This window comes from Mirounga leonina, unplaced genomic scaffold (assembly GCF_011800145.1).
Source record: "Mirounga leonina isolate KUSES-001 unplaced genomic scaffold, KU_Mleo_1.0 Mir_53, whole genome shotgun sequence".
NCBI lineage: Eukaryota > Metazoa > Chordata > Mammalia > Carnivora > Phocidae > Mirounga > Mirounga leonina.
In genome coordinates, this window is record NW_023270807.1 from 65,365,717 (window position 1) to 65,387,419 (window position 21,703).

Genomic DNA, 21,703 nt, shown 5'->3' on the forward strand with positions numbered 1-21,703 from the left:
TTCTTTCGAGGGGGAGAAGGGGGTGTTGGGGCAGAGGGAGAGAGAGAGAATCCAGCATGGAGCCCGATGTGGGGCTCATTCTCACAACCCTAAGATCATGACCTGAGCTGAAATCAAGAGTTGGATGCTCAACCGACTGAGCCACCCAGGTGCCCCTGGTTACTTGTAGTCTTCACTAGACTTAGCTCTGTGACCATCCCAGACCCTTTTGGTATATAGCTTCAGGTTTATGGCCTTTTTCTGCCTATGTCACCTGTCAGAGGATAGTCTTTTAAGCTGCTAGTATGTTGAGGGGTAGTGGTAGAATAAGTATCATTGTAGCCGACTAAGTGATGGACTCAGTTGTTATTTAAAGCAACACTCTTAGAAATGGATTGCAGATCCAAGATAATAATGAAGACAACAACAACAAAGTGTGAGCCTCAGGCTAGTGAGGGAGCAGTAGATGTGGTGTTAGAGAGTCACTTTGGTTCTAGAGGGCTCTGTTGTACAAAGGTCCTATGTACCTTGTGGAGGTTTTTCATGTTTCTCTGCCAGAATGCTATTCTCCCTGAAAGCTTTTAAGATAATGACTAGCTGGCATGGTGACCCCTGAAGCAGGGATATTGCATTCTTCACTGTTGGTGGACTGGTGGGGTCCTCTCTAGCCACCAGCACTCCCACTACATCCTCTTACACTGTCCTTTTTTATATACTTTGCTTGGTGTCCATTTCAAATGAAACAGCCTTCTCTACTTGGAGAGAGACAAATCACTTTTTCATGATGACTGTCATCTTGGCTTCTTGGAAGTACTCAGTGAAATTGGTCTGGGGTCAGAAGTACACAGAATGAAGATGAAAAATCTTGTTCTCATTTTAGTGTGTTAAAGTGATGAATAGGCTAACTCCTGGCAGATGTCTGTGCCATACTAAAGTCTTTTAATTGTTCGCAATCTTTAATAGGAACCTTTTAAAAAAAGAGAGCGACAATTCCCATTGGTAGTAAAAAGGAAGAAGAAAATAATTTCATTTATAATAAGCTGAAGGCATTTGTGCTGGTAGAAGAGTCTCTTTTGTGCAATATATTTGCTTCCCTTTATTCAAATTATGAAGAGAAAGGTAGGATGGTATAAATAGTCTTGAGCTAAAAACATAAAATTAAAATTCAGTTGGAATGTAGGTTGAGAAATTATTGCAGAGATTTTTTTGTATAAAAAGTAAGTATAACAAAAATAAAAGGAAAACTCATTCATTTTGGAAATACTTATTATTTAAGCCCTTGAGTGTTTTTATGCTGCTTCCAAGGGCTTTACTTTTATAGGTTTTATCCTTCTAAAAGGATAGCTTTTTTCTAACTTGCTTTTAATGAGATCGTCATCAGCTTTTTTTCTTCCCTATTCCTATGTCCTTTATCTTTAATCAGGGAATTTTTTGCTAGTCTCTAAGGCAAAGAAAGGAATAAATGAACATTTTTAAAGCAGTTTGTGCTTTGTGGGTCTCTAAAATACAAGTATTTTTCACTATTTTAACAGCATCTTTTCCTCAGTAGTCTGGCTCATAAAATCCTTGAGGCATCTTTTTCTTACATATTTTAGCTCATTTATGTTAATATAGTCAATTACTAGTTTCCTTTTTTTGTCAGCTGAGAATAACAAGACACAGTGGGAATTTGTCACTTCTAGAGCAAAAATTCATAGCATCAGGATCCTGGCTCAGACTTTATAGAACATAACATTCTGAGAGAAACAGAGAGAGAGTGCAAGGGTGCATGAGCACATGCACATGTGCACATGAGAAAGTTCGTTTTGAAAGATAGTTATGCTAGATATAAGATTCTTGGTTGACAGGTTTTTTCTTTCAATGCTTTGAATATGTTATCCCACAGCCTTGTGGCCTCCGATGTTTCTGATGGGAAGTCAGCTATATGATTTCATCTGACTCATTATATGAGTGAGCTAGGGTGAGGGCAATGCAGACCCAGTATTCTTGACCAGTCCTGCTGGGGTAGAGCCTCCATTTTATGAGTAGGAGCTGGGGAGAAGAAGGAAGCCCCTGATCCCAGAGGGACTTGCCTGGGAATAGAGTTCCAGTTAACAATGAGCTGGAGACAGATGAGACATTCTGGTGGCCTGCACCTTCTGAGCAGAAACCGTGGCCTTAGACTGAGAAGTGGGGAGAGAAGGGAAAGCACTACCTTCTTGGCTACTCCTGCCGGGAGTAGATATTCTGTCCCACTGGACTGGGAGAGAAGCAGGTTATGACCAGATACCACACACTTGTCGTTCTTATCAAGGTTTAGTAGATTTTCTTGAATAAATATTTCTCCATTTGCTATATGCCATTAGGACAGTTCCCAGAAACTTCAGTTTTGTTTTGTTTTTATAAATTTCACCAGTTATGTTTGTTTTACTGGAGAGAAGTTCTGCTGGGCTCCTCATGTTGCCATTTTGGAAATGACTCCTACCCCCAAAGGGAGTTAGTTTTCACTCCCAAAACAAAAGTTATGGGAGCCAAAAATTTTTTAACCAAGACTATAGAGTAATTGGTGTGTTGCTGAGAACTTAGTGCTTTTGAACATAATATATATGGTCTTTCTTTAACCATGTGTTAAAGAAATGTACAACATTTGTGTTCTCCAATGATTTGACATAAAATATAACTTTATAACTCCAACATTCATAAAAAGCTTAACTATCACAAATGATACTTGTGGAAGATTGCATGAAGGATATGCAATTTACTGGATATATTGTTTGCTGAAACCATCCACTTTTCTGGGATCTGGCACCACCTCTCCCTGCTCCATCTAAGTTACTTAGTTATTGTATAAATGGCTTCCAGTGCAGTGTGATTCTATAGCTTGGCAACTATTGATTGGTCCAGGGCTGGGCACCCAACCCAAGTTAGGCCAGTCCAAGTCCTTCCCTAGGAATTCTGGAATTGAACTTGATAAAAAAAGTTGTTTCTTCCCAGTGAAGCTTTTGGATATAAAGCCTGGAACTATTAGGAGCTATGTTTCCCACCACATCACCCAGAGAAATGGAGGAGGCTAGTCTGTGGAGGAGGCTAGTCTATGGAGAGAGACAAGAATAGAGCACATGTTCAGAGATGCTTCTTGACTAGGTGTTTTTCTGAGGCCCAACCATATTGTTGCCCTTTGGTGTCATGGATCACCTCAGTATCCTTATTATAAATTTCCTTTTTTTAAAGCTGGCTCAAGTTAGGTTTTGCCACTAGTAATCACGAAGTCTGTGTAGTTCTAACTTTTGAGTTATCCCAAAGTATGTTCCTCAGAATGTTTATTCATTGGTTAATTTCTTTTTAAAAAATAGGATGAGGTTCCATGATTAAATGAGTCTAGAGAGGTGCTTAATCTTTATCCCCCATCGAGGTTCACAGTGCATGTTAGCACAGTTCTGTAAGTTTCTGAGAACTTATTTGGTTTTCTGTTTGTTTTTATATACTTTTTACTAGTGTATATATTGATTTATTTTACATGTATATTACAATCTTAGCCATTTTTAAGTGTACAGCACAGTAGTGTTAACTATATGTGCCTTGTACAACAGATCTCTAGGACTTTTTCATCTTGTGAAATGAAACTCTATACCTATTAAATAACAACTCCCCTTAATCTTGTGTATGTTTTTGCTTAAAGCATCTCAATCCTATTTGGAATGAAACTAAATATAAAAGAATGAATAAAATAAAATTGTTTAGAATGATATTTTTTAAGTGAGATAAATGTCAGTATAGATATTTCTAGAGATTATAATATGACTGAAAATTTGTATAGCTATAAATCATAGAAATAAAGTAGGAAATGTGTCAAAGATCTTCTACCTTCCAAATATGTATCTAAAAGCATTACTAAGCATAGGAAACATTATATTTGTCTCTCTTTTGTGTAGGTTTTGTCAGGTTTTTAGAAGGCTATTACATTGTGTTAATAACTAAAAGGAGGAAGATGGCAGATATTGGAGGTCATGCAATATATAAGATTGAAGATACAAATATGATCTATATACCTAATGATTCTGTACGAATTACTCATCCTGATGAAGCTCGGTATGTAGTGGTGGTAACTTCTGTTTTTGTTTTTTTTTTTTTAATGTGATAGACCAATTAGAAGACAAAATATACTCAAAAGATTATAGATGTTATGTTAAAAGTGTAAAGTACTAGTTCAGAATTCTATAATTTTGTTCAAGCTCTATTATAAAGCTCCATTATAACATTGATTTAGGTGAAAATCAGCAAAAGCAGCTAAAGCCATTAGGTGAGATGTTATCATTGAGGAACAGAATATTCACTCAGTCTCAACATATACTCCATGAATCTCTTTATTTACAAAGAAAAAAAAATGGCAAACATAATTACCCAAATGTTCAAACTTAGCATCACCAATAATGAGAAAAAACTGACATTATTTGCCTCTCAATATGAAGCAGCGGGAAGGACACAGATTACCTGTGTAGTTTTCTTGCTAAAAATATATATTTTTTTGTTTTATTATGCTGTGCTTACCACAGTGAGTGCAGTTACCATCTGTCACCATACAACGTTATTATAATATTATTAACCATATTCCCTGTGCTATACTTTTCATGCCTGTGACTTATTTTATAATTGGGAGTTTGTACCTCTTAATCCCCTTCACTTATTTCACCCATCCTCCCCTCTGACAATACTTCACTAAAAACATTTAACCTAAATCTAAGCATGGGAAATAATCAGACAAATCCATCCTTGTGGGGCATTCTGTAAGACAACTGGCCTGGACTCTTTAAAAATGTCAATGTCATCAAAGACAGAAAAAGCCAAAGGACTGCTAGATTTTAGAACAGGCATGACAACCAAATGCAGCACCTGAATATCTGTTGGATCTTGGATTAAAATGTATAATAGAGGGGCGCCTGGGTGGCTCAGTCAGTTGGGCGTCTGCCTTCGGCTCGGGTCATGATCCCGGGGTCCTGGGGTCGAGCCCCACATGGGGCTTCCTGCTTGGCGGGGGGCCTGCTTCTCCCTCTCCCACTCCCCCTGCTTGTGTTCCCTCTCTCACTATCTCTCTCTATCAAATAAATAAATAAAATCTTTAAAAAGAAAAATGTATAACGGAGGCATGTATACACACCCACACACATAGCTATAAAGAAGTTTATGAGGACATTTTGTATGTGGATAATATGCCAGGTGATATTGAATCAATATTAAATTTTAAGTGTAAAAATGATATTCTTATTTAAGAGTTTTTGTTTTTTCATATTTAGGAGTGAAGTGTCATCATGTCTGCTACTTACTGAAAATGGTTTAGGAAAATAAAATGTAACTTGTGCATTTAAAGAGAGAGAATGTATATGTGTGTGAGAGAGATTTAACAGTGAATTCAGATGAAGGACATACTGGTATTTATTGTACTGTTTTTCCTTCCAATTTTTCTGTAGATTTGTTTGGAGGAAAATTATCGGAGCCTTGGGAATGTGGGAAAAGTCTATTAATAAGGTGATAAAGAGTAGAATTGATTTATTTTAATACATAAATATATTTATTATAAACATAAGGGTTAAAATGGAACAAAGTTAGGTATGCTTATTAGTTTTTTTTCTTTTTTTAGTAATTTTTTTAAGAAAGAGAGAGTGGGGGAGGGGCAACGGGAGAGGGAGAGAAAATCTCAAGCAGGCTCAACCCCCACCATGGAGCCCAACATGGGGCTCAATCTCATGACCTTGAGATCATGACCTGAGCCAAAATCAAGAGTTGGATGCTTAACTGACTGAGCCATCCAGGTACCCCTTATTAGTTTTTAAGTTTAGATTTTAATTACACTCTATACTTTTATAGTGTTGTTCTATATACACAACCCAAAATTTAAAGGTGGTGTGGCTCTCTTGTTTAAGGCCCTCCTAGATTCATAGGTTTTGGACTCTGGTGATACGGTCTTTGATTATATTTGGAAGTGGGGTTGTTAAAAAATAATCTGTTTCTTTTTTTTTTTTTTAAGATTTTATTTATTTATTTGAGACAGAGAAAATGAGAGACAGAGAGCATGAGAGGGAGGAGGGTCAGAGGGAGAAGCAGACTCCCTGCCAAGCAGGGAGCCTGATGCGGGACTCGATCCCGGGACTCCAGGACCATGACCTGAGCCGAAGGCAGTCGCTTAACCAACTGAGCCACCCAGGCGCCCAAAAAATAATCTGTTTCATAGATGAAAATAAGAATTTAACAGATAAAGTGGTCCTTTGTCTTACACTAACTGAAAAAAATTATATCTCACATAGTTTACAGGCAGGCATGGTATATTAACTAAAATTGAATTAGGTACTCCCCAAAGAAAATAAAAACTTTGATTTGAAAAGATATATGCACCCCAGTGTTTATTGCAGCATTATCTATAATAGCCAAGATGTGGAAATAGCCCAAATATCCATCAGTAGATGAATGGATAAAGAAAATGTGGTACACACACACACACACACACACACGAACACACACAATGGAATATTACTCAGCCATAAAGAGAAAGAGCTCTTGCAGTTCTTTCTATAAGTGAAATAAATCAGACAGAGAAAGACAAATACCATATGATTTCATTTATATGTGGAATCTGAAAAACAATACCAATAACAAACCAAAAAACAGAAACAGACTCATGAATACAGAGAACAAACTGGTGGTTGCCAGAGGGAAGGGGTGGCAGGATGGGCGAAATAGGTGAAGGGAATTAAGGGAATTAAGTGAAGTACAATTAAGAGGTGAAGGGAATTAAGAAGTACAAACTTTCAGTTATGAAATAAGTCGTGAAGATGAAAAGTACAGCATAGGGAATATAGTCAATAATATTATAATAATGTTTTATTGCAACAGATGGTAAGTATACTTATTATGGTGAACCTTGAGTAATGTATAAAATTGTCGAATCACCATGTTGTACACCTGAAACTAATATGACATTTTTTGTCAACTACACTTCAGTAATAAATTTTTTTAAAACAGTGAATCCGATCAGCGCATATGAATCCAAGGGATGCGAAAAAGTTGAAAAGGTTTATATTATTTATAAACCTCATCTTTATGATTCTTTAGCCAGGAGTAGTAAAACAAATTATGTTGTTCTATGTAGTGATTTGACTTCCTTTAGAGAGTGAAATTATTTTGGAATTAATACTGTGTAGCACTGGACATTATCCGGAATAAGATAAAATTATATTAATAGCTTGTTATAGGTAGACTGAAGTACTTTTACTAGATAGGTAAAACTTTTAACATATTTATAAAACTATATAATATAATAATTCATTTAAGTAAAAAGACTTGGTGGGGTGCCTGGCTTGCTCATTTGGAAGAGCGTGTGACTCTTGATCTCAGGGTCATGAGTTTGAGCTCCATGTTGGGTGTAGAGATTACTAAAAAAATAAATAAACTTAAAAAAAGATTCGGTAAAATATTAGGAAATAAAATACAGTACTACTAAATATTTCATATATAATGACAAGTTGAGGTTATTCCTGCCACGCATGGTTGTATCAACAGTAGAAAAAAAAATTTTTTTTTAAAGATTTTATTTATTTATTTGAGAGAGAGAGAATGAAAGAGAGTATGAGAGGGAGGAGGGTCAGAGGGAGAAGCAGACTCCCCGCTGAGCAGGGAGCCCAATGCAGGACTCGATCCCGGGACTCCAGGATCATGACCTGAGCCGAAGGCAGTCGCTTAACCAACTGAGCCACCCAGGCGCCCCAACAGTAGAAAATTTTGCTAGAGCAGTTCACTACATTAAAATATTGCTGGGAAAAATTACGACCATCTTAATATTTGTAGAAAATATATTTGACAAATTCAGTACCCATTTGTGATCAAAGGTCTTTAAAAAGTTGAAAGAATATGAAAGAAATGTTAACATTTATTAATCCTGAGGGGTAGATGTACAGATATTTTATTCTGTACATTTTTTTCAGTTGCAAACTTTGCAATTTAAAATTACGGTTTTTGTAAACATTTTTGCTTGTTTTTGCTACTCTCCTCTCCAACCTCACAGCATTTACAAAGCACATAATAGTAACAAGAACGGTGTTTACTTCTTGCCCCGAGTCTAAGTTCTCCACACATGTAAGTGCATGACTTTCCCTCTCTGGTATGATCAGTGATGAGGAAATGGTCAAACTGTAAAGTTAAGGGACTCTGAAGGGACAATCAACAGACAGGGACAGGGACAATCAACAGCAAATCAAATTGCTTCAGATGAAATCCCTAACTGCAGTTCTGGATTGAATTCTCAGTTTGTGTTTTTTTTCTAATATTTTATTTTTAAGTAATCTCTATACCCAACATGGGGCTTGAACTCAACCCCGAGATCATCAGTTGCATGCTCTACTGACTGAGTCAGCCAGGAGCCCCTGAATTCCTCAGTTTAAATGAGAGCATTTACAAGTATAAATGTCTGTCAAGCTATGAAAAAATAATAGTACTGTGTGACTGTAATATGCTTTTGTTTTTTTATTTTGCTCTTTTTTTAGGTATCTACGAATCTTTCAAAATGTGGACCTATCTAGCAATTTTTACTTTAGGTAAGTTTGAACTTAGTTTCTCCTGACTGACAGGAGAAATGTGTTTATATTATTTTCCAGGGTGGAAAAACAGAATCAGAGGACACAGTGCTACTTCCTCTATTTTTTTAATCGGTCAAACGATTTCATCTAAAAACATAAAGATACAGGTATTTCTTCCTTTTAAAAATCTGATGTTTGAATATTGAATGGACAAATTACAGGGGAAGTATACTCACTATAAAAATCATCTTTGTTTTAGGTAGGATTTTAATGAAATAGTCTTGTAATTTTTAATTACATGAATGAAATTTGCATTCAGTTTCCAATACAGAGTTGTAACAATTTCACAGATTGTTTTAGTTAACAATCTAGCAAAATTAGGTAAAAATAAATCCATAATAGAAAGAATTGTTAAAATACCAACATACCGCTAATGATCTTGTAAATTAATGTTTTCCTGAAGAGGAATGTGGCATAAAGCATTTATGAAAACATATCCTAAGAAAATAAATTAGGAGAGAAAATATTAATTCCTACTTATAAAGAGACATTTATAGCTTCTCTATTTATGATAGTCCCAAACCAGCAAACCAGCCAATGCAGGGACAACTCAAATACCAGTAACTGAATGATGGGCAAGTAAATTCTAACAGTGCATTAAGATAGAGTATTATACCACCACTGATGTGACCAATATGTGGGCCTAGGAGATGCAGTTATTGTGCTAAATGGAAAATTCTGTCAGCTGTAATATCCAAACTAAAAAGGGAGAACACAAAATAGCCTGCACCAAAAAGGACTTGAGTCCCAAGGATCAAACAAGGGCTTAGAGTGTTGTAGCTATTGGTGCTATGCACTGATGGGGTACTTGCATTATTTTAAATTTACTTTTAAGTTGTTTGTACAGTTAACCACTTATTTATCTGTGAAATAAAAACATGTTTACTATGTAGAATGGGTTATGTTTTCATTGTTGTGAAGCTGAAGGAAGTTCATTATTTTAGCAGTGGTCTAGTGAAGGGTTCCTAAAGAAAGCATTTTCACTTTCACAAATGTTTATTGAATGTTTATTTCCATTATGTTTATCTCAGTCATCTGCTTTTCTGTCTTTATTGCTTAATTTTATGTTTATAGCATCTGCAAGTTGTTACTGAAACTTGGTGGTACTGTTAGAAATGGTCTTCTCCACGATTTCAACTTCGTTTGTATCCCCATACTGAGCTCTGGGATCAAGTCATCCCAGAAGTAAAAGTATGTCAGTTATGGTTTTTGTGTCTAATAAGTAAGCTTAAAAAAGGATATACTACATTCTTAAGATTAGGCTGGAATAAAGCAATTATTCTAATGGAAAAACTGATTTTTAAAAGTTAAAAATCAACATCCTCCCCCCACCGCCACCTGCTGCGATATTATTGACATATAACATCTGTAAGTTTAAGGTGTACAGCGTGATGATTAGATACACATATGTATTGTGACATGATTACCACAATAAGGTTAGTCAACACCTCCATCCCCTCACATAATTATGTGTGTGTGTGTGTGTGTGTGTGTGTTAAAAACATTCAAGATGTACTCTCAAAAGATTTCAAGTTATAATTCATTAATGTTAATTACAGTTACCATGTTATGCATTAGATCCCCAGATATTATTTATCTTATAGCTGGGAGTTTGTACCATGTAGCCAACATCTTCCCATTTTTCCCACCCTACTGTTTTCCCGTGCCCCAGCCCCTGGCAACTACCATTCTACTTTCTATTTCTATGAGTTTGGCTTTTTTAGGTTCTGCATAGAAGTGAAGAACATATAGAAATAATTAGACTTATTTCCCTTAGCATACTGCCCTCAAATTCCATCCCATGTTATTGCAAATAGCAGGATTTCCTTCTTTTTTTTATGGTTGAGTAATATCCTATATCCATTCATCCATTGCTGGACTCTTAGGATGTTTCCATGTCTTGGCTATTGTGAATAATGCTTACAGTCAACAGGGGGCTGCATATATCTCTTCAAGATGGTGATTTCATTTCTTTTGGCTATATACTCAGAAGTGGGACTGCTGGAATATATGGTAGTTGTATTTTTAAATTTTTTAGGAACCTCCATACTGTTTTCTATAATGGCTGCACCTATTTTCATTCCCACCAACAGTGCACAAGGGTTCCTTTTTCTCCACAGCTTAGCCAACGTGTGTCTCTTATCTTTTTGATAATAACTATTATAGGAGGTATGAGTTGCTATCTCATTGTGGCTTTAATTTGCATTTCCCTGATGTGATGATGAACAGTTTTTCACGTATCTGTTGGCCATTTTCTTTGGAAGAATGTCTATTCAGGTCCTTTGCCCCTTTTAAATTAGATTTTGGGGTTTTTTGTTTGTTTGTTATGTTTTGCTCTTGAGTTTTATGAGTTCCTTATGTATTTTGGATATTAACTCCTGATCAGATAGATGGTTTGTAAATATATTCTCCCTTTACATAGGTTGCCTTTTTATTTTGTTAACTTTTTTTTTTCCTGTGCAGAAACTTTTTAGTTTGCTGTTGTCCCACTTGTTTATTTTTGCTTTTGTTGCTTGTGTTTTTGGTGTCATATCCATAAAATCTTTGCTAAAAGCAATGCCAAAGAGCTTTTCCCCTTTGTCTTCATCTAGTAGTTTTATAGTTTTTGGTCTTATATTTAAATATTTAATCCATCTTGAGTTAATTTTTGTGAATGGTGTAAGACAAGGGTCCAATTCTTTCTTTGCATATGGGTATCCGGTTTTCCCAGCACTATTTATTGAAGAGATTATCCTTTCTGCATGTGTCTTCTTGGCTCCCTTGCTAAATAATTGACTCTCTATGCATGGGTTTATTCTGGGCTTTCAGTTCTGTTCCACTGATCTATGTGTCTGTTTTATGTCATGCTACTTTGAATGCTGTAGCTTGGTAAAAAAGTTTGAAATCTGAAAGTGTGATGCCTCCATCTTTGTTCTTTAAGATTGCTTTGGCTATTAGTGGTCTTTTGTGTTCCATACAAATTTTGGGATTGTTTTTTCTATTTCTGTGAAAAATGTTATTGGAATTTTGATAGGGATCTATGAATGGCTTTGGGTAGTATGGACATTTAAACAACATTAATTCTTCTGCTCTATGAACATGAGGTATCTTTCCATTTTTTTGTGTCTTCAGTTTATTTCATCAGTATTTTATAAATTTCCAGTGTAAGATCTTTCTCCTCCTTGGTTAAATTTATTCCTAAGTATTTTATTTTTTGATGTTATTGTAAATGTGATTGAAAAGTCAATGTCTTAATACAGTATTTATCCCTGAAATTAGATGCTAGTAAAATTAATGGCTCCATCTAGCAAATATGGTAAAATTGAATTTCACAGATGAAACAGATTAATTTCAATCAAATTATATGAATAAATTAAAGAAGAAATAATAATTGAAATAATATGTAAGTCTCCAGGCAAAATTGTAACCACCTTAAAATATTACTAAAGTACTTTATGAATTTGTGTAAATCTAAAGAATTCTAGATACCTTCTGAAATTCTGTGCTAAAATGTATAGCTAGAGATACTTTAAAAATTATTAATTATGTGAAATCAGGATTGTAAAATAGGTTTCTTTTGGCCTCAAGGCCAAATTTTATTTGCAAAGACTGTTACAACTTTTTGGATGGTTGTTACTCTCCTAAAACATGTTTTATTGTAATGGCTTGTATTAATTGCTTATTCCTGTTTTATTATGAAGTCGATTATGGTACTGCCACTAATAATTAATAGAATTATTTTTGTTGATATGTAAACTAGAGTACAGACTGTGCACTATTGCATATTGTGGATATTGTAACATCTATGGAACTCCACATTCAGATATGTATGAGAGTGTGACCCCTTTGCACAAGGCTGTGAAGTTAAAGTGATTTCACTGTGAAGCAAAAAATGCAAATTGCAAGTCAGTGAATGTTGATCATTCGCGTTGTATTGTATATTTCTAATTGTGCAAATGCCTAAGTCATGCAATGATTTTTTTAATTGAAGCATAGTAGACATACCATATTATGTTAGTTTCAGGTGTACAACATAGTGAGTTGACAATTCTATATATTTCTCAGTGTTCACAACGATATAGTCATCTGTCATCATACAACATTATTACGATATAGTTGATTATATTCCCTGTGCTGTACTTTTCATCCCTGTGACTTATTTTATAACTGGAAGTTTGTACCCCTTGATATCCTTTACCTGTTTTGCCCATCCCCATCCCCTCCCCTCTGGCAACCACCAGTTCTCTGTATTTGTGAGTTTATTTCTGTTTTTTGTTTGTTTGTTTGTTTGTGTTGGTTTTTAGATTCCGCATATAAGTGAAATGATGCAGTATTTGTCTTTCTCTGTCTGACGTATATCACTGAGTGTAATGCCCTCTGGGTCCATCTATGTTGTTGCAAATAGCAAGAGCTCATTTTTTTAATGGCTGAGTAATATTCCATTGTATAGATATACCACATCTTCTTTATCCATTCATCTATCAGTGGACAGTTAGGTTGCTTCCATATCTATATCTTGATTATTGTAGATAATGCTGCAGTAAACATAGGGGTGCATATATCTTTTCAAATTAATGTTTCTGTTTTCATTGGGTAAATACCCAGAACTGGAAGTACTGAATTGTATAGTATTTCTATTTTTAATTTTTTGAGGAGGTAGTGATTTTTAAGTTTCTAATTATATTCATGGTTTACTGTGTTTTATAGTGTTTATTTGAATGGTTTTGCTTCCAAGTAATTGAATGGGTGCTAAGGTGGTTCAGTTTTTAATTCCATATAGGAGCCAAGACTGAAATGTGTTTTGCTTTTATAATTCTTATTAAGTTTCAGTTATGTTCTCAGTTACAGCTATGATCTGTCCCACTCACTTCAGTATAATCTCACTGTCTTGCGAATGCCCCTGGAGATGTTAAAGTCAGAAACAACCCAGCCTCGCCAGGAGAGTTTCGACATCTTTGAAGATGAAGGATTAATTACACAGGGTGGAAGCGGTAGGTGGTTTTCAGCACATCTAATGTAGGTTAATATGGCATCCGTGAAATGGCATCTCATTAAATTAACTCACATTTCCTTCATATTTCTCTGTCCCTTATTGCTCTGTGTCCTTATATGAGGTTGTTTTGGATATATAAACTTGACCAATTCATTTTTATAGAGCTCATTAATTACGATGTGATTTCATTTGTGGGCCAGCCAGAAAATTGTGTGCTGACATTTCCTAGCAAATATTCATGTATTTTTAATGGAATACATTTAGGTCTAGGCTTTTGGTGAAGTTTGAATGGAGAATTGGTTTTTTTGAATATTGGAGAATACACACCACCACCTTATTTTCCTTCATAGAGAGTTTTGGCAAAAATTCACCATGGATGATCTCTTGTGTCCTAGAAATTTACTGCAATATCTCTAATTCTTATAAAAACTCTGCTCAGTTGGTATGATGCCACTTTTAAAGAAATCAAGACCAAGTAGGAAACTGAGGCATAGAGATTAAGATCACATGGCCAATGTGCCAAGGAACCAATGCAGCGGGTCAGAGGTTCTTATTTTGATTGGTCCCAGCTTGACCCAGGTGTCCCTCATAGGCCTTGCTTCTGTCAGGACCCCTGTAGGATCACTGCAGAGCCACATGTGGGGGTCATCCTGGAGATCCTAAATGAACCAGTCACACAACAGGATGGTTACCTTTATCCCTAGATTTTTGGGTTGACCTAGAACTTTAAAGCCTGAGGCATTGCTAAAATGAATGTTGTGAAGGAATCATTTCAGACTTAAAGCCATTTAGCTGACTTGGATATACTTTGGAAACATAGTAAGTCAACAATGTCTCGGACACCTTGCTCTGTGCAACCTGAATAATAGTGATGAAGATGTGGGTGCAGAGTTAGCAGTGCACTTTGCATGTATTATTTAATCTGAACATATCTCTGAGGTGAATAGTAGTAGCATTGTTTTACAGTTCAGAAAATTGAAGTTCAGAGATGTTAAGTAACTTGCCAGAGGTTACAGAGACTGGTAAGTGGCAAAAACAGGACTCTAGTTCTTGTGTGTACTATTTGTGCTCTGTGTAAAGCATTGAAAGGGCAGAGAAGGTTCAGTTTTTAGGAATCAAACCAAGTGTATTTGACACAGTATATAAACACTCTTAACATACCATGTTTTGAGAAGAAAAATAGCCTGCTATCCAGAACTGTTACAGTCTTTTTTTAAAAAAAGATTTATTTATTTATTTGAGAGAGAGAAAGAGAGAGAGAGAGAGAGAGAATGGGCATGAGCAGGGGGAGGGGCAGAAGGAGAGGGAGAGAAATCCTCAAGCAGATTCCCCACTGAGCTTAGAGCCTGGCCCAGGGCTCGATCTCAGCACTCTGAGATCATGACCTGAGCTGAAATCAAGAGTTGGACACATAACCAACTGAGCCACCCAGGCGTCCCACTGTTACAGTCTTTTAAGCCATAATCATACTTATTTCTCATTTTGCCCTTTATATAAGTTTTGTAAAACTCATCAGTGTTTAATAAATGTATCTGGATATGTTGAAATGATGTTTGGTGAAATTAATTTCTTCATATAGAAAAAGCCTGATATGATAGTAACTACCACTTACAGAAGTATCAGTAAGGCACCAGGCTTGTTCGAAGCACTTTGTGTGCATTACCAACATTACCATCTTTACAACAACCACATGATACAGGTACAGATGAGCAAATGGGCACTGAGGTAGTAAGTAACACTCTTGGTCACAGCTGTCACCCTGCTGACGAGAGTCAGGGCCCATATTTGGACCCAGGCACTCGGACCCTGGAGCAGTGCTTCCAGCCGCTGCCCGATGCTATCTCTCAGCCTTAGTCATGTATTTGTCCATGTGTCCTTAATATCCCTCTTGTTTACTTTCCTCTTAGGTTAAAAAACTCTCACAAATCAGAAAAATGTGTTTATTCTTTTACTTTGTACAGAATCAGCGCAGTGTTCTGGGTGATGATACGAGTTATATCCACTGAAAATGGCAATTCTGTTAATCAGGCATTTTATCTTGAAGTTAAAAACAAACACTTAAAGATGAATATAGACCAATTTCCTTATACTTCTGGTACCAACTTTTATTTTTCAGGTGTATTTGGGATCTCTAGTGAGCCTTATATGAAGTATGTGTGGAACGGTGAACTTCTGGATATAATAAAAAATACTGTGCATCGTGACTGGCTGTTGTATATTATTCATGGGTTCTGTGGGCAGTCAAGTATCCTTTTTTAAAAAAAACTAAGGTATATATTATTAAACTTATGCTGTATCAATCTGTAGAAGACTGTATAGGAATTATAAGATTATTAATTACCATTCTGTGCACCCAGCAGGAAAACTTACTGATGATATCAGATAGTGGAAATACAAAGAGGTATGCAGATCATTTGAACAGATCTCTTATGTACACAGAAAGATAAACATCAGGAAAGAAAATGCTATGTGCATAGCAAGTGATATAGGCAATAAGTATCATTCATACCTGAGAGGAGGAGCAGATTCACTGACGGGTGGGGAGGATGGGGGGAGGCTCATAGGAAAAGGCAGGCTTGGCCTGCCCCATCCTCCCCACCTTAGTCAGACCTTAGCAGGAAGCAGGGAGCAAACTCCTAGGTGGGGAAAGCACCATGAGTGTAGGGGTAGAAAAGTTCATAGGAGTGTTCTGCCTTGGGTGTAAAATCCTTGGGAGGTAACAATGTAGTGGGTTGTGGGGAGTCAGATTGCAAGTCACCAGATTGCTTTGGTGGTCAGACTGAGTAAGCATTTTGGGTTTGGTGCCTGAACATTTGAAAGTTTTTTTCAAGAGGGTAATGTAGAGGGGAGTACTTAGAAAGGTTGAGTTGACACCTATTTTCAAGCTGGATTAAATAAAATGAGACTAGAACAGGGGGCATGAGTTAGGAAAAGATTGCTGTGGTCCAGGCATAATGTGATAAAGTCCTGGATTGGAAAGGGACAAAAGAGGTTAAATAGATGTAGGCTGAACCTTGGGTTAAGCTGATTTTGAGTTCAATTTTATAAATACTTTTTTTCCTTTTATTTAATTTCTACCTATGGTTAAAACCTTTCCAGAAAGTGCTATTATGCTATGAGGCTTAGAGAGGCAGTGTATACTTTCTAGGAGTAGTATTTAGTTGTTTCCTGTCCCTTTTTGAGATCATGTAGGGCATTTGTACACCTAGCTTGTTTTCCAGTTGACATTCTTTCTTGTGTCTTCGGTTTTTTAAGGCCTATGGTGAAAACTGTAAAGGAGTGGTCGTTTTGAGACCATTAAGTGGGTAAACGTGGTTGCTGATATTTTTTCTTGCACTAGAACATTTGGGAGGAGTGGGATCAAGGGGTATAGCCGGAGAGGTTAGTCCTAAAGAGGACCGGTGGTGCTTTCTTTCTGGCAAATGAGGAAGAAGAGAGGCTAGATGAAGACACAACGGAAGCTTAAAATGAGGATGAGTGAGATTTATGCACTACACTTGCAAGTAAGCCTCATTACTTTATAATCATTTCCAAGCAGTGAGTAGTAGTATCTGCTTGGTTTGTTCACTGAATAATGAGATTTGGCCCTGAATTACCATTTCTGCTTCCAAAAGTGAAATGTACCTGGAAAGAACACAAGGTTTTCACCACCAAGGACACCGAGAAGAATGTGCTCCAGTTTCTAATGGCATTTTCCAAGAGGTAGTTCTAAACTGTTTTGTATCATCAAGAGCTAACTCAGGGCCAGGCATATATATATATATATATATATATTTTTTTTTTTTTTTTTTTTAAAGATTTTATTTATTTGACAGAGAGAGATACAGCGAGAGAGGGAACACAAGCAGGGGGAGTGGGAGAGGGAGAAGCAGGCTTCCCGCGGAGCAGGGAGCCCAATGCGGGGCTCGATCCCAGGACCCTGAGATCATGACCTGAGCCGAAGGCAGTCGCTTAACCAACTGAGCCACCCAGGCGCCCAGGGCCAGGCATATATTAAGCACAGTAAATGTTTGTGTTTTTAAAATAGCGAATAGCACCATGGATTATAATTTTAAAGCTCATTAGTTTAGATGATGAAACTAGTTTCCTAGCTGTCAAGCATTTAATGAATTCCGGAAGTCTTTATGGTGATAAAAGAAATTGCTATATATTCAGCACTTACTATAGGATAGGCACTGGTTTCCACACATTACCTAACCTAGTCGTCCTAACCACCTCATAAAGTTAGTTACTTTACTAGTACTTACACCATTTTACAGAAGGTGAAACTGAGGCTCAGAAAGCTAAATAAGGTGACATAATCGATAAGCTGCATATCAGTTAAATAATTAACAGTGTTTAGTTTTTGCAGTTAGGTGACAAATTTGGGTAACTTTTACAGTATTATACTTACTCCATTCCCTAAGTATTTATATTGCTTCATATTTAACCCCCTGTTAAGTGACATATGCTCTCTTTGAGAGGTGTATGATCTCTGAAGACTGAAGAAGGATTTGTTGTACCCATTTACATCCTTCAGTTGGCGATAAGGAGAGACCAGGTCTTCCCTTGGCCGCTAACCCTACACCTTTTTACCACTTCCTCTAAAATTCATGGAAACCACTCCTTAGGGAGGCCTGTTTTTGCCCTAATACCTGCTTTATTTGGAAGAACAGTTAGAGCCAATGCTGTTCCATTCTTGGGTAGAACTTTTTGGTGTTCTTTAACCTTCCGAACAAGATATATTTAAATGCATATTTAAGGTCTAAGGATTCTCTTGGTGTGGTGTAACAGTTCAGTGTGAATGCTCAAACAGCTTTAACTTGATTTCTAAGAGCTGTTGATCTACGGACGACCAGTCTATGTGACTCTAATAGCTAGAAGATCCAGTAAGTTTGCTGGGACCCGCTTTCTCAAGAGAGGCGCAAACTGTGAGGTAAGGTGGAGAAGCAATGGCACTGCTTAACCTTTCACATCAACCTTGCTGACAGAGGAAGCCAAGTGGAATTCGAGAAAGTGGCATTTCTTAGTGTGGGATATGATCAAGAGAATAATTAATGCTCCGGAGTACCTGAAACTTGTGAGGAATGTGACGAGTATACGGATGTTCTGAAAAATCAACTATCTTAGAGCCAGTTATGCATTGCCTTGGGGAGTTATGACATGTCTCATGTTTTGGAGAATGAGCCATTTCTGTAAGATACGAAAAAATGTAGTGCATATTTAGTGTAGTGACTAAAATAGCAAAGCACCTCCATCAGAGGAGTAAGTGGAGGGGAGCACTCATTGGAAATGCATCCTTGATGAGAAGACAAGGTAGAGCGAGGCATGGAAACCCCTTCCCCCCTCGCCTCTGCTTTAGTTGGGCTCCAGGCAGGCTCCTATTCTGCTCGGCCCTGGAAAATAACCACAACAGAAGTCCTATCCTGTCACCAGTCATGTCATCTCCTCCAAGTGTTTCATCTCTATTTGCAGTAGACAGCTTGAGTCTTATGCAGATGTGTGATTGGGTAGACAGATTGAGTGAGACACTGGGTTTGAATCCTGGGTTAAAATAGCAACATTGTTCTTAAAATTATATCAACAATGAAAATAATTATAACTGGTGCCCTAAGAAAATTCACAATTTTGCTATGTTACCTATTTTTTAATATTTCACAGATAATCAAGCAGACATGTTATTAATGCCTCTAAAATTATTCTTTGTCATATCCTTCTATACTTTTATAAGTCAAGCTAACTCAAGACCTTTTTTTCCCCCTTCTTTCCGTCGGGAATTATTTGAATCTCACTCTTTTGTCCTTTCATTCCTCCCTGGTCTTCAGAATTGAAGTTTTATATTCTGCTGGCCTTCCTAACCTCCTGTATAATTTCATATAATTGTTTTCCTTTTCTCTTCCTCTCTGCCATTTATATCACTCAAGTTGTTCTCTGTCTGCTACTTGTATTATTAGCTATTTAATTTGATTTTTTCCTAGTCTATTCTTGGCTATTTTTAATTGCCTTTCTTTGTTGCATTTTAATGGTTTTCCTTTCCTAATGTGCACATTGAATATTGATCAACATTTACCTCTTTTAAAATGCTCTAAGGATGGGAATTATAATTTCGTTGTATACTTGGAAATTTTTTCCACTAAAAAATTCTAAGAACATAAAATATCTTTAAATGCCCCCTTTCTTTTCAGGGTGATGTTGCAAATGAAGTGGAGACTGAACAAATACTCTGTGATGCTTCTGTGATGTCTTTTACTGCAGGAAGTTATTCTTCTTATGTCCAAGTTAGAGGATCCGTCCCTTTATACTGGTCTCAGGACATTTCAACTATGATGCCGAAACCACCCATTACATGTGTGTGCAGCAGTCTTTTTAATTATGACTCTTCACCCACACTTTGAGATGATGAACTGTTGTCACAGAAATCCATAAATTCTTAGATGCTAACAAAGTGTTAGTACTGGAAAGTAGATAATTTAGAAGAAGGACTTCTGTTAACTTTATTGAATAACTTATCATTTTTCTTTTGTTTTGGCTGCTAGTAAATTGTATTTTACTTCAGAAATGTAAGAATCAGTCAGATTCAGTAAATGCATGAAGAATGAGTATCTGATAAGCTCAAGAGGAACTTGGGAAGTGGAACTACTAGATGAGTTGAATTGCATTTCTTTAAACATTAAAAAAGAAAATGAAACCCTATACTTCTTTTATTCTTGCTTTATGATTTTCATTCTGGTATTTATTCATCCTTTTTATCTCCCTCAGTGGATCAGGCAGACCCATTTGCACATGTGGCTGCCCTTCACTTCGACCAGATGCTTCAAAGGTTTGGCTCCCCCATCATCATCTTGAATTTAGTGAAGGTATGATGTGCTCATCTGTTTGGTTATGAAATTCAGTCACACTGGAATATCTTTTCCTCAGCACAAAGGGGTTATTCTTGTAGCCTGCTTTACCTCTCCCCAGAGGAGAAGTTTATAGACTTTCTGTGTTGCGACAGAGTACTGTGTCTGACCGTCTAAGCCACTGTCTAAGCCTTAGGTTCAGTGTGGCCTCTTCCCTGGGTACCTGGGAGAAGCAGCAGTATGTTTCCAAGGGAAGAAAGTGATGCTGTCAGTCTTTTGATTTCCTTGGGTGAACTGGAGATGAGTGAAATTCTGCCTTAGTTTCCAGGACAGCCTGGAGAAGGAAGCATGGAGATCACAGAGCCACAGCCTAACCTTGATACAACCCATTCCCTTGACAATCCAGAGATCTCTTAGGAAGGTTAATATGTAGTAGTAAGATCTGAAGGCTGGATACAGAAATTGGGGTGCTGCCATGGTTCAAGAACCAGGTGGACAAAGTGGTGGCATGGCCTTACATTTCTGTGCTTCCTTGTGAGAGTACACTCTCTGGTCAGCATAGCTCGTGTATATGCGTAGGACTTTGGGTCAACAGCCTAGGATGGAGAGCAGGGAGACCAGATAATAAATTGTATCTGTATCTGCCGCAACTGTGTGCCTTGAAAGAATTTCAGTCCACAGCCAAGAAAACCCTGAAAGGAGGAAAAGCAGGGGTTTTGTTATGTTATGGTTGTAGCAGTGGTCAACACCTTAGAGCTGAGATTATTCTGAGAGGTTGGTTAACAAATGTGACTCAACTGAACAAAAAAACAAGGAATCCTGTGTCCATTTAGTTCATTATTTAACAAGTATTCTTGAAGGTTTCCTTTGTGCCAAGGTGGTCATAGAAACAATTCATGCCTTCACAGAGCTAACAGTCTAATGGTGAAGTAATGCAGAGGTACCAAAACAAGCTCAGCGGTGCCATGAGAGCTTATAACAGGAGAGAAGTTTCCCCTGAGGAGGTGATGAGTCTGTGCAGACTGAAGGAAGAGGCGTTAACTAGGCCAAGAAGAGAGAGAATAGTATTGAATTCCAAAGAGCAGGTTCCAAGGCCCTGGGTCAGGAGGGGATATGGTGTGTTTGAGGAAGGAAAGGCCATATGGTAGGGGTCCTGCCGATGAGGGCCAGAGAGATGATGGGCGTACTGTTGTGGGATGAGGCTGACGAGATAGCTATGGCCAGACCATGCAGAGCTTTGTAGGGTGTGTCAGTGAGTCCGGGTCTTTATCCTGAGAGTATAATGGGAAACCATTGAAGGTTTCGCATGACTGAGAGGATTGTGATCAGAT

The 21,703-nt window shown here is 37.1% G+C and overlaps 1 protein-coding gene across 7 annotated transcripts in view; it reads left to right on the forward strand.

The window, feature by feature from the left end:
• Positions 1 to 21,703, forward strand: part of FIG4 (FIG4 phosphoinositide 5-phosphatase) — a 128,594-nt gene that overhangs the window by 20,609 nt on the left and 86,282 nt on the right. For 5 of the 7 annotated variants that reach the window (XM_034991791.1, XM_034991793.1, XM_034991792.1 and 2 more), the window contains exons 4-10: positions 3,891 to 4,047; positions 8,490 to 8,540; positions 13,404 to 13,552; positions 15,671 to 15,799; positions 18,369 to 18,469; positions 19,719 to 19,881; positions 20,293 to 20,390. In XM_034991791.1, the coding sequence (XP_034847682.1) occupies positions 3,891 to 4,047; positions 8,490 to 8,540; positions 13,404 to 13,552; positions 15,671 to 15,799; positions 18,369 to 18,469; positions 19,719 to 19,881; positions 20,293 to 20,390 (848 nt within the window). Of the gene's footprint in view, positions 1 to 3,890; positions 4,048 to 5,423; positions 5,482 to 8,489; positions 8,541 to 13,403; positions 13,553 to 15,670; positions 15,800 to 18,368; positions 18,470 to 19,718; positions 19,882 to 20,292; positions 20,391 to 21,703 lie in introns of those variants that run through there. The other 2 variants (XM_034991796.1, XM_034991797.1) reach the window with 2 other exon arrangements.